The following is a 12,894-nucleotide window of genomic DNA, read 5'->3' on the forward strand; positions in this document are numbered from 1 at the left end:
GTATAACATTTTAGCATTATGACCTTTTTTGCAGCAAAAAGGGGGAACTTACAGTAGTTATAATGCTGACTATAATTAAAAGAAGCAACTAACAAAGCAAAAAAAAAATCAGCTGATTTATTAAACAGTGATTAAGGTTGTGTTTTTTACCTGAAAAAATAACAAATACAATCCTCAAAACCCCTCCTTTCTTTGAAGATTGCTTGGTCAGAAAAAAAGAAATGTACATTTTAATGCAACAGAAAACATTAAAATAAGAAAATGAATCACACTTCATTTTAAAATAGCTGTGGTTATTCGGCTTCCTTCTTTTTTTTTCTTTTTTCTCTTCTAAGCACAATGGCATTATATGCTGATACCAAATCTACATTAAAGCAGATTCGCCCACTTAACAGAAAAAGTTCCATCTGACACCTTTGAACCTTCTTCTGTTTATCCCCTTTTTAAAATAATGTCAATAGAGGGTAAAACGGTTAAAAAGGTTTCAGTAAAAAAAAGAGAAAAAAAAGGGGAGCTTGTCAAGAAAGCTTAAAGCAATACAAAAATATTGGAGTACATATAAAATTCAACAATTTTTATCAAATGCATATATTACTTGTATATACAAACACGTGTACACTTAGTGTGGTTCTGTACTCTGCAGAGCTGTGTAAAAGTATTTTGCTACACTGACTAGGCTAATAGCATCTACATTACAGCATTAAATATTTCACCTTAGCAACTCTGGAGTACACCCATAATGCCATGTATCAAGACGAAAAAGTGTCTATGTAACACCAATGAAATTGTTTGCACGCAATTAAAATTCTGATCACTTCTTAATTAATGTGTCTCCACACTCATTACCATATAAAATGTTTTTATGCTTGTGCCACATGTGAGAGTTCAGACATACTTTTCCTGTATGCTTTCTGCACAAGCAGATAAATTCATATCATGCAGTCTCTCCAGACATTCTTGAAGGAGTCGGTGTGGCAGGATGCTTTTCCCAACTCTAGTGCCACTTTCAAACCAAACCATCAGCATCTGGTACTGGGCGTCAGCAAAAGCCCGATTGTCTCTCTCTGCTCTGTCAATGTCCTGCTCAGAGACGTTCAGGCGGCGCACCAGTTCCTTAAAGCGATTGACTGGTACAATGTCCAGCACAAAGTAAATAAATTCATGAACTGAAAGAAAGAAGAAATGAAAAAAAGACAAAGAGAAGCAAGATGTGAGTACAATAAAAAACACACACAATGACAAAGAACTGAACCATTGGTGCAGGCAAGCAATAAAACATACACACACACACAACATACTTTTGATCTCTTTGGGAATGCAATCAGGAAGCATGGTTTCTGGCAGAACTGCTAACAGTTTGCTTTCATCCTCTTTGATTTGTATGCATGTATGTGTTTCACTCTGTGGGCAGCAAAAACAGAACAGATCATATGCATGAGTATGACGATAGCCAACAGGAACTCCTGCATGTCACAAGAATTAACGCTACACTACCTTCTCCATTTGCTTCTCTGAGTCACATGATACAGATGACTGACTGTACAGAGTTGGTTTCTTCTTCCTCCAGTGTTTAGCTCCATTATACAAGCAAATTATGCACATCAAAGCAATTAGTGCATACATGCCTACTAGTATGAATGTCTTTTCTAAAGGAGAACCTAGAAATTAAATCATATACATATTAGTGACATTTTTAAGTAAAAAAACAAAACAAACAAACAAAAAAAAACAGTTAAATAAGAAAGAAGATTTCTCTGTAACGCTCAGGCAAAAGTCATCTTAGGGGAGATACAGCTTTATCATCAATTCAAAAAATGACTCAGCAGGTAAGGCAGTAAGCACGTTTTGTGACCTGTTGAATTTTCTAGGGAAGGTCCCCGATTATTCATTTTCATTTGTCTGATGATCCAAATTGCCTTTAACACTCTGAGTCATGCTTGCTTTGAATTGAGGGACACAATAAATTTAAACATTTGTAAATGCTGTAATAATTTGATACATATAAAAGAAAAGAAAAGAAAAGAAGCATTACAATGCAAGTTAAGTGTACAGAATCAGACCTGGTAGATGAGTGCTGGAGGGCGTAGTCATGACAACATTATTTGGGCACATTTCAGAACATTTGGAAGTGCAGCTGAAAATGAACAAATATTTTTCAGAACCGCCTACTCGTGTTATACATCATTTCTACAACTTTTTGGCTTCCCTAACTTAAACTTCAGCATCATAATTTCATTGAAATGTAAGTAACAGCATTGCATAATGATAAATGTGATAATCTAATCAATTTAATTGTTGGAAGAAATTTCACTCTTCCCATACTGTTGTTATTTATACTGTTACATATTTATGATGCCACGTGTCGAACCGAAAAATATTAAACAAATGTTATTACACCCCTTCTTCTTCTTCTTCTTCTTCTTGTTCTTTTGGCTTCTCCTCTTACTAACTTTAAATACTGTAGCTGCTCTCTTTTTAATTTTTTTTGCAGTTGTTTTATGCGTAATGAATCACACTGTTAAATCCTGGCTTTCCGAAACATTTACAGCACCCTACAGATATTTGCAGATTTGACAAAAACACGAGTGCATTGTACAAGTCAACAGTTTGAATTATAATCCTGATATGGCAAGAAAACACGTAAAATAGGTTGGGAGAGTTTCTACAACAAATACATCTGTACAGAAATCCATGTCTCAACAAAAAAAGGTAGTTAAATAAAACTAGACGTTTTGCAACTGAAATAAATGCACTACCTCCACTTATTGTTTCCTCCAAACAGGCTTAGGGTAGAACACCTACATTTTGTGATTGATTGGCTTCTGTGTTGCCTCACACAATTTCATAGTCTTACCGCTGACAAAATATTTGCCAAATCTTAAGCAAAACAAAGTACTGAGATCTGAATTAATAATCATTAACTACAACTTTAATGAGTAGGGCTTATAGTGGGAAGATAGGATGAATATGCATTTGCATGCCTGAAAATAAACCCTGCATCTGATTCTAAAGTCTATGGTTGAGTCATAAATGGTTGATTGTATTACAGTTTACACCATCATCAAACCAGGTGCCTTAGAGTACAATAATAATACTTACTTTGTGCATAGTGCACAGATTCCTTTAGCCACACGGTAATGGTTAAATTTACAGTTGCACAAAGTGTTCATCTGTCCACCACCTGATTAAAACATAAATCAATCATTTTGACTGAATACAGTTAAATATGGCCATCAGACATTATGCACTCAAATTAAGCTGTGTCTGAGAGGTTCTGGTTTTTTTTAGCAGCCAAAAAGCCATTTATTAAAAAGAGAGAGAGAGAGAGAGAGAGAGAGAGAGAGAGAGAGAGAGAGAGAGAGAGAAAAAAAACTTACATGGCCTGGTCTCTACTTCACCACTTCCACACTTTCGACAGGGTAAACAATGCTTTGTATTTTCCTCTACCACAAACTGGTAGTATTCATTATGACAGCCACAAATTCTGTTTTGAATGTGTGTGCAATTTTGAATCTCTCTTTCTTTAACTGTTGGAACAGAGTAGGAAGAATTAGAATATATATTTAGAGAACCATTTTTAAGGCGAAACTGAACAAGCATAAAAATTCATAGGAAAATGTAATTACATGCATTTTCGCATGGTTTACGGCATGAGAAGCAGTTTGGGGTATAGTTGATGCTGTCCAGAAATAATCCAGGGCTGCATTTCTCACATGTTGACCTCTGGCCGTGTCCTGAGCACGCCTTAGTTAGTTTAAATCCTGTAAACAGAAAACACATTACACCCTATTTTAGACTAAAACAGACTATACACACTTGGATATATTCAGGGAAATTACACTAGGGTACATTTTTCTGAAATGTATCACAGGTATCATCATTAATAAATTGGGACATGTATCATGTACTATGAAAGTATCACAATCTCATGTATCACCTCGCCCACCTCTACCTTGGAAATTAAAGCAAGAAATAATGTAGTCTTATGTCTATATATTTATAATGATAAATCTATCCTACTGACAGACCACGGCAAAAACCGAGCATTATTTCTTGGGCTTATGTTACCTGGTGGACACATATCACAGCAGAATCCATTATGCCAGTACTCATTTTCCAAACATGACCCTGTGCTGTTAGAGTTGTTCTGCTCTTCGGAGGCATCACATAGCCTGAAAATAGCCTGGTTCATACAAAACAACAGATCAGTTATGCACATCTCATAAGGATAAAGTGTTGTGTGATTGAGCAGGAAAACCAGATAGGTTTGGAAACTAATATGAAAAAATGAAACAAGCAGAAGCTGCTAGTCTCGTGTTCTTAATCACGCCTTGGTTTCAGCATTAAGGCACTTCTTACCAGCAAAAACAAAATGCCTGGCACATAAATCTTTTTCCATTTCCCTGTATGGTGCCTGATTTCCATTTTGGCAATTGGTACTTTTTTTTGGTAGTTTCACTCCATTACAACTCTGAATCAGAAACAAAAAAACATAAAGGAGAAAGAGAGAGATACAGTGTTAAAAAATCTATCTAAATGTTTTTTATTCGTGTGTTCATGATTTCACTTAAAAACAAATTTATTTGCATATGGAAATAGAATGGCGACAAAATCTGATCAAAGTCGCGAGAACTTCCTTTTTCTCCTGAAGGCCTTTGAGACTGAACCTTTTCGAGGAAACGGGACGTTACAGTAACACTATCAATATGCGTCTCTTCAGGAAAACAAACTGATTTAACTAACTGCCACAAATCCGCTAGTGGTTTTTTTTCTTTTTTTTCGCTTTTTGATAGATCTAGGTCTCTGACGTTATTTAACCAAGTCGCGAATAATATAAAATGTCGTCTGTTTTTTCCACTTTTTTTTTACTTTCTGTATCACTCCACCGCCCACAGTTAGCGATACTGATCTAAAAGTTTCCGTGACTGCGGCTGCCTTCGAACTTACTGAACACTGAAGAGTTCACGTTCACCTGCTCTCCGCCGGATCCCACCTCACAAACTCCTCCGCCGCAGTCATTAGTTTTCAGCCCCAAAAAAATAACAACAAAAAAGAAATAAAACGAAAGAAACCAGTAAATCCGAGTTAGTCCATTTCTTCGGCGGAGAAAAGGGGAAGGCAGGCTTTGCCGAGAAACGGCGTCACGTGCACGGCCTTAACCCTTGAGGACCAATAAGAGGAGTAAAGCCTGACAAGATTATTTCCTAACACTGGAGTGTTATAACATTCTCAAGTGGTTTTGGAGGCGGGAATAATGTTTCTTCACTCTCCATAAAAAAAAAACCTGCATCTTAAGTATTAAGATTTGTACAAAAATAAATAAATAATAACAGATTAAGGGAAGAGTTCAAGGAAAGAAGCTGGTTGGTTTGATTGGCCCTAAAACTAAAATCGTCACTAGAGGAGAGCTGAAAATCTCAACATGTGACAGACACAAGTTATTTCCCCAAAGAATATAACAGTCTACCATGTTCCAGTTGTCAGATGTAGGCCATGAAACACTGGCAAAATGTGGACTGATGGTTGACACATTTAAAGAATGTAGCTATGGTCATGGAGGTAAAGGTTCAAGCAGTGGCGTGCAGTGAGATCAAGGGCGGATGAGACATTGGGCAGACAGAACCACATTCTGTCTATGTAATGTTACACAATCAGTACTCGTGCTTTCATCATTGCGGCAGGGGTAATGGATGCCTCTCAGGGTACATTTTTATATTGTAGTTTTTAGGGCTGCAACAACTAATCGATAATAATCGATAATGAATGCCGTTATCGATTGGTTGAGCTGCTCAATTTACGGATTAACGTGATGCAAAGATAATACAGTCGCCCGCGGACCGTATGGCGGACAGTACAGGGTCAACCAGCAGCCGAAAAAAGTGTGCGTCCCATGTCATTCAAGGCATGGGAGCATTTTATATTAAATGCAACAAAGAAAACTACCTGGAGGTTATGCAAAGCGGAGCTTGTGTGGAATGGAAGTACCACAGTACGCTGGTGTCATGGATGAAGGCGAAACATCAGCACGTTAAACAAAAACTGTATAATCCTCATCATGTGGAAATGGTGTAGTTTAAAGAAGTGCTGTTGTGTAAACTGTTTGTTAACTTCGGGACAGTCGCACTGGATCTGTTCTGTTGTGACTCGCGAGCATCAGGATGCGCAATCAATTTGCTCAGACATTGTGATGGATTCAATTAAAACTGTGAGAACAAACACTAAATCTGAAAGCAGCAAATAACAAGAGCAGTAAACGATTACATTTTTAGTCACTGTTGTGGATTTCGAAAATTGTCACAACAGTGTTGTATTATATTTTATACAGAATTTTTTTAAACATGGTTGTCAACTTGTCATCTACAAAATGCAATACAAATGTTGACTTACACAAATTACTTAATAATAATATCGTTTTTTTTGTTTTGTTTTTTTACAGAAAGAAACAACCCACCATGAGTAAATTTGTTTAAAGAAGAAATCCCCCCATGCACTCCTCAACAAGCAGTCAATATAAGCTTTAAAATGTCTAAATGAAAGATAGTTAAACTTAATATGTGGCTTTTGCATTTTTTTAAGTACACTTACCTGAAAATAGGGTTTTATATAGTTAAAATAAGCAAAACATCAAATAAAAATGTTATCCGATTAATCGAAAAATTAATTGTACGATTATATGCTAGTAGTTTTATCGATCGCAACAAACCTGAACATCATTTACACAGGTATAAGTTTTTAATAAGTTACCCCGACTATCGAAGGCAATGACATGCAAATAAGAGTATACAAACAGTGTATTGGTGATTTTCACACAATAAGTCAAAGGCATGTGCTTATTTCCGGCTCGGGTCAGTGTGAATGGAAATGTGCAATCCGAGGTGAGGCAGGCTCAATCCTTATTATTCATTAGGTTGCAAGAACCACAATTAACACAATTCATCAAGACTCCTTTGACTGCAGCCACAGCTATTACAGGTTTCTGGTTATTTGAAATTTGGGCAAATTGTGTGGAAAAAAGTGTGTCTTGAAAATAACCTTGGATGCCTACGACCAAATCAATTTCTTCTCCTCTGTCAGCCATTGTGGAACAAAAAAACAGCGCTTAAATGTATACAAAAATACTTTAGCTTGTGCAAAAGAAGCAATTTTCTAGCTATGTATTTTGTGTTACAGGCACCCACAGTGTTGACAAGGCAGATTTCTTTAACCATAGCAACACATGATGACTGAAATGGGATTGGATAGAAACTCTAACATAAACATACACTAATGGAAGCAGTGGCACCAAGAGAAAAACCATAAAATGAAGAGAATAAAATTTTGGGAATAATTTAATATGTATTCATGGAATAAATATATTAAAATGCAAGTAAGTGGTTTTAATAGTGTTAAGGCATGCAAAGATGTCCTTGATGGCCCTGATGGTAGACAACTGTTAAACATACCGTACTGTGCAAAGGAATAAGCGGCCTTAATTAAAATACAAATGTTGTCTTAAGTGTTTCTTTATGACTTCTGCTTTATTGAGTCAATAAAAATTTCAAACAGTACTTTTCCAACAACAACAAAAAAAAAAAATGGGACATGAAAAATGTAAAGTTGATTGTATAGCAGTAAAGACAGCAACATGTCTTCTTCTTCTTCTTTCGGCTGCTCCCATTAGGGGTCGCCACAGCGGATCATCCGTCTCCACACCACCCTGTCCTCTACATCTGCCTCTTTTACACCAACTACCTGCATGTCTTCCCTCACCACATCCATGAACCTCCTTTTTGGCCTTCCTCTTTTCCTCCTACCTGGTGGCTCCATCCTCAGCATTCTTCTACCAATATAATTTATGTCCCTCCTCTGCACATGACCAAACCATCTCAATCTCGCCTCCCTCACCTTGTCACCAAAACATCCTACATGCGCTGTCCCTCTAATAAACTCATTTCTAATCTTATCCATCCTCGTCACTCCCAACGAAAACCTCAACATCTTTAGCTCTGCTACCTCCAGCTCCACCTCCTGTCTTTTACTCAATGCCACTGTCTCTAAACCATACAACATGAGTCTCACCACAGTCCTATAAACTTTCCCTTTCAATTTTGCAGATACCCTACTATCACAAATCACTCCTGTCACTCTTCTCCACCCACTCCACCCTGCCTGCACTCTTTTCTTCACTTCTCTAACACACTCTCCATTACTTTGCACTGTTGAACCCAGGTACCTGAATTCCTCCACCTTCTGAAGCTCTTCTCCTGCAACGCACCACTCCACTGCCCTCCCTCTCATTCACACATGTACTCTGTCTTACTCCTACTGAGTTTCATTCCCCTTCTCTCCAGTGCATATCTCCACCTCTCCAGGCTCTTCTCAACCTGCTCCCTACTCTCACAACAAATCACAATATCATCCATAAACATCATAGTCCAGGAGACTCCTGTCTGACCTCGTCCGTCAACCTGTCCATCACCACTGCAAACAGGAAAGGGCTCAGGGCCGATCCTTGATGCAGTCCAACCTTCACTCTAAACCAGTCTGTCGTACCTACTGCACACTTCACTGCCGTCACACTGTCCTCATACATGTCCTGCACCACCCTTACATACTTCTCCGACACACCTGACTTCCTCATACAGTACCACAACTCCTCTCTTGGCACCCTGTCGCACGCCTTCTCTAAATCCACAAATACACAATGCAATTCCTTCTGTCCTTCTCTATACTTCTCCATCAACATTCTCAAAGCAAATATGGCATCTGTGGTGCTCTTCCTCGGCATGAAACCATACTGTTGCTCACAGATGGTCACCTCTTCTCTCAGCCTGGCTTCCACTACTCTTTCCCATAACTTCATGGTGTGACTGATCAACTTAATACCCCTGTAGTTACTGCAGGTCTGCACATCTCCTTTATGCTTAAAGATCGGTACCAGCACACTCTTTCTCCATTCCTCAGGCATCTTCTCACCTTCCAAAATCCTGTTAAACAATCTGGTCAAAACCCCACTGCCATCTCTCCTAAACATCTCCACGCTTCCACCGGTATGTCATCTGGTCCAACCGACTTTCCACTCTTCATCCTCTTAATCGCTGCTCTCACTTCCTCCTTACTAATCTTATCTACATCCTGCTTCACCATCTCCACATCATCCAACCTTCTCTCTCTCTGATTTTCCTCATTCATCAGCTGCTCAAAATACTCCCTCCACCTTCTCAACACACTCTCCTCACTAGTCAACACATTTCCTCTCCATCCTTTACTGCTCTAACTTGCAGTACATCCTTTCCAGCTCGGTCCCTCTGCCTGGCCAATCGGTACAAATCCTTTTCTCCTTCCTTAGTGTCCAACCTCTCATACAGCTCCTCATATGCCTTTTCCTTGGCTTTCGCCACATCCTCTTAACCTGCTGCCGCATCTCCTTGTACTCCTGCCTACTTTTCTCATCACTCTGTCTATCCCACTTCTGTTTTGCCAACCTCTTTCTCCTTATGCTCTCCTGCACTTCCTCATTCCACCACCACGTCTCCTTGTCTTCCTTTCTATTTCCAGATGTCACACCAAGTACTTTTCTAGCTGCCTCCCTCATCACTCCTGCAGTAGTTGCCCAATCATCCAACACCTCCTTAACACCACTGAGCCTCTCTCTGACCTCTTCCCTGAACCTCACACTACACTCTTCCTCCTTCAGTTTCCACCATCTTATTCTTCTTTCAGTCCTCACTCTCCTCCTCTTCATCCTCGCCTCCAAAACCATCCTACAGACCACCATCCTATGCTGTCTAGCTACACTGTCCCCTGCCAACACCTTACAGTCGCCAATCTCCTTCAGGTTGCATCTCCTGCATAGCACATAGTCCACCTGTGTGCACCTTCCTCCACTCTTATACGTCACCCTATGATCCTCCTTCTTTTAAAATAAGTGTTCACCACTGCCATTTCCATCCTTTTAGCAAAATCTACCACCATCTGCCCTTCCACATTCCTCTCCTTAAAACCATACCTACCCATCACCTCCTCATCACCTCTGTTCCCTTCACCCACATGCCCATTAAAGTCCGCCCCAATCACTAACCGTTCTTTCCTAGGTACACCATCTACCACTTCATCTAATTCACTCCAGAATCTTTCCTTCTCCTCCATCTCACAGCCAACTTGTGGAGCATAGGCACTGATGACATTTATCATCATCCTTCAACTTCCACCTTCACGATCATCACCCTATCAGAAACTCTCTTCACCTCCACTACACTCTTACTGTACTCTTCCTTCAGAATCACCCCTACACCATTTCTCTTTCCATCCACACCATGATAAAACAGTTTAAACCCACCTCCAATGTTCCTGGCCTTACTCCCTTTCCACTTGGTCTCCTGAACACACAACATATCTACCTTTCTCCTCTCCATCATATCAGCTACCTCTCCCTTTACCCGTCATAGTACCAACATTTAAAGTACCAACCCGAACCTCCACTCTCCTACACTGCTCCTTTCCTGCCGTCTCTGTAGGCGTCTTCCTCCTCTCCTTCTCCTCCTTGACCAACAGTAGCCCAATTTCCACGGTACCCTGTCGGCTAACGATACCTGTGGCGGTCGTTGTTAACCCGGGCCTCGACCGATCCGGTATGAAATTCTCATTTGTGATCCGCATATTTGATTTGGCACGTGTTTTACGCTGGATGCCCTTCCTAACGCAACCCTCCCCATTTACCCGGGCTTGGGACCGGCACTAAGAATGCACTGGCTTGTGCCTCCCTAATGGCTGGGTTAAAGACAGCAACATGTACAACCCCAATTTCAATTCAAACCCCAATTCCCCAACTAGTTCAACTGCTATGGGTCTTCTTTGTCATATTTTCTGGTTCATGATCAGCTAATGTTTTTGGGTTTTTTTTGGTGATAGGTCTGGACTGCAGGCAGGCCAGCTTAGCACTCAGACTCTTCTACTATTAAGCCATGCTGTACTAAATGCACTACGAGGTGGTATCAAAAAGTTTAGAGACTATTGGTGCTAACTGGTTCTATTCTGACCACATGCATTACCATGTCTGGGATTTCATCATGGACAGCAAGTTAAAGCCAAGTGCAAACATAAAATTCTGCGTAAATCCTGGCAAATTTGCCACGGAGGCTTTTGACATATATATGACATACGGAGATGCTGCAATGAGTCGTTCAAGGTGTTTTGAGTGGCACACGTACTTCAAGAGAGGAAGAACATCTCTGAATGATGACAAGAGGAAGGTCAGGAAGACCTTCAACAAGCTCAACCCCCAAAAATGACGATACTATTTGCCAACTTGTGCGTGATAATCGTCGGAAAACAATCCACATGATCTTACTTCCACACCCACCTAAGCATTTTGACACCATTTCGGAGATCCAGCTCAAATCGTACTAGGTACTTGACATGCTTTGAAAAGAAGACTTCAAGGACATATTCCAGAAGTGGCAGAGATGCTGGGAGCACTGTATTGCTGTGCAAGGGGACTATTTTGAAGGTGATAGTGTGTTAGCAGAGATAAATATTTGCGTTCTTGTAAACAGAGCTAGTCTTAAAACATTTTGATACCACTTCGTTTTTGGTTTAGCATTGTCTTGCTGACATATGCAAGGCTTATTGTAAAAAAAAAGTCATTGTCTGGATGTAAGCATAATGTATGTTGCTCTCAAACCTTTATATACCCTGCATGCACTTAAAACACATGTGCACAATGATTTCTTAGAAAGGTGTTTTCCTAGACTAGATCAGATTTGATTTTAGATCCAAATCTATAGGTTTTTTATAGATTATCTCTGATTAATTAATCAGAAATACAGTGAAGTTATATGCAAATAATGGGTGGGGCTTTGGCATACATTGTCCTTTTTTCATGTCATTTGAAAGTGCATGCATGACTAATTATGAATTCAAGGAAGTGTCAGAAGGTTTCATACAAACGACACCACCCTGAAACCTAAAGTGAACAACAAAGCATAAAACTTGTGTATTTGTGACACTTCAATCTATTGACATTTGTGCAATATAAAGGCTATTTCAAATTGTTATTCATTCATTAATCACTTTTTTTTTTTCTTAGAAGTCACTTGATCGTGGTCAGGACTGTGGTGGATCTGTGGTGGAGTCTGTACCAGGAATAATGGACAAGAGGTAAAAATACTTCCTGGATAATACATCTGTCTTTCACAGGGTGCCACACCCACATATTCACACATTAATTCACACCTAAAGGCAAAAAATGCAATCCACCTACAGGCCTGCTTTTTCGAAGGAAACTGGAGAGCCCAGACAAAGACAAGGCAGATAGAGTGAGAACATCTCCTAAACCTAAACATCTCCTAAAACTCCTAAACCCTGTAGACCAAGCTCAGGATCAAACCAGAGACAAAGGAGCTGTGACCCTAGAATGTGATGTCACACATTCATTATTTAATATTTTAAAGCAATTATTAAGTGATTTTAATTTACATGCATAATGTTGCATGTAGCACTATAGTGCATTGGAATGGCTTTACACTGCTTGTTTTCAAACAATGACAAACAGTTACTAACTGTGGCTTACATTCTCTAACATCAATTTGGATACACTAGTTTAAATGTAAGATGTTCATGATATTAAATATAATGTGATTTATAATGAATATTTTTGGACAAATATTAGTAAAATGTTCATATGAAATGATACATAACAACTTTTTTGTTTCTGTTTGTAACTCAGTGTGTATGTGATATATATATGTCAGCTCATGCAAGCTCAAACAATTTAATGAAACAACTTCCTGAACAAAAAAAAGGTTACATCCGGACACAGTTTGTTCCACTTCCACTTCCTCTGTGGCAAGTAGAAGACGCAAGTGAAAAAATGTCACATGTGTAGTATGTAGTATATATATATATATATATATA

The 12,894-nt window shown here is 39.2% G+C and overlaps 1 protein-coding gene across 2 annotated transcripts; it reads right to left on the minus strand.

Annotated features, from left to right (window-relative positions):
* Nucleotides 1-96: 96 nt before the first annotated feature.
* tnfrsf1a (tumor necrosis factor receptor superfamily, member 1a) lies at nucleotides 97-5,171 on the minus strand. 2 transcript variants are annotated; one of them, XM_046848427.1, is made up of 10 exons: nucleotides 4,973-5,171; nucleotides 4,360-4,471; nucleotides 4,069-4,183; nucleotides 3,627-3,761; nucleotides 3,378-3,527; nucleotides 3,100-3,181; nucleotides 2,061-2,134; nucleotides 1,495-1,658; nucleotides 1,299-1,401; nucleotides 97-1,166 (listed from the first exon to the last, which is right to left on the minus strand). In XM_046848427.1, the coding sequence occupies exons 2-10, from the start codon at nucleotides 4,423-4,425 to the stop codon at nucleotides 886-888; spliced, it is 1,170 nt and encodes a 389-aa protein (XP_046704383.1). In that variant the 5' UTR covers nucleotides 4,426-4,471; nucleotides 4,973-5,171; the 3' UTR covers nucleotides 97-885. The 2 variants fall into 2 exon arrangements, with proteins under 2 accessions (XP_046704383.1, XP_046704382.1); XM_046848426.1 differs by having other exon boundaries at nucleotides 4,948-5,170.
* Between the last annotated feature and the right edge of the window lie 7,723 nt (nucleotides 5,172-12,894).

The sequence above is a fragment of the Silurus meridionalis genome, chromosome 4, assembly GCF_014805685.1.
Source record: "Silurus meridionalis isolate SWU-2019-XX chromosome 4, ASM1480568v1, whole genome shotgun sequence".
Classification (NCBI taxonomy): domain Eukaryota; kingdom Metazoa; phylum Chordata; class Actinopteri; order Siluriformes; family Siluridae; genus Silurus; species Silurus meridionalis.

Coding starts and splice junctions, on each gene's coding strand:
- tnfrsf1a (XM_046848427.1), bottom strand. CDS start 4,425: ATGGAAATCAGGCACCATACAGGGAAATGGAAAAAGATTTATGTGCCA. Junction 3,182..3,377: donor TGAAGTAGAGACCAGGCCAT/GTAAGTTTTTTT, acceptor TGTTTTAATCAG/GTGGTGGACAGATGAACACT. Junction 1,167..1,298: donor CATTCCCAAAGAGATCAAAA/GTATGTTGTGTG, acceptor TCTTTCTTTCAG/TTCATGAATTTATTTACTTT.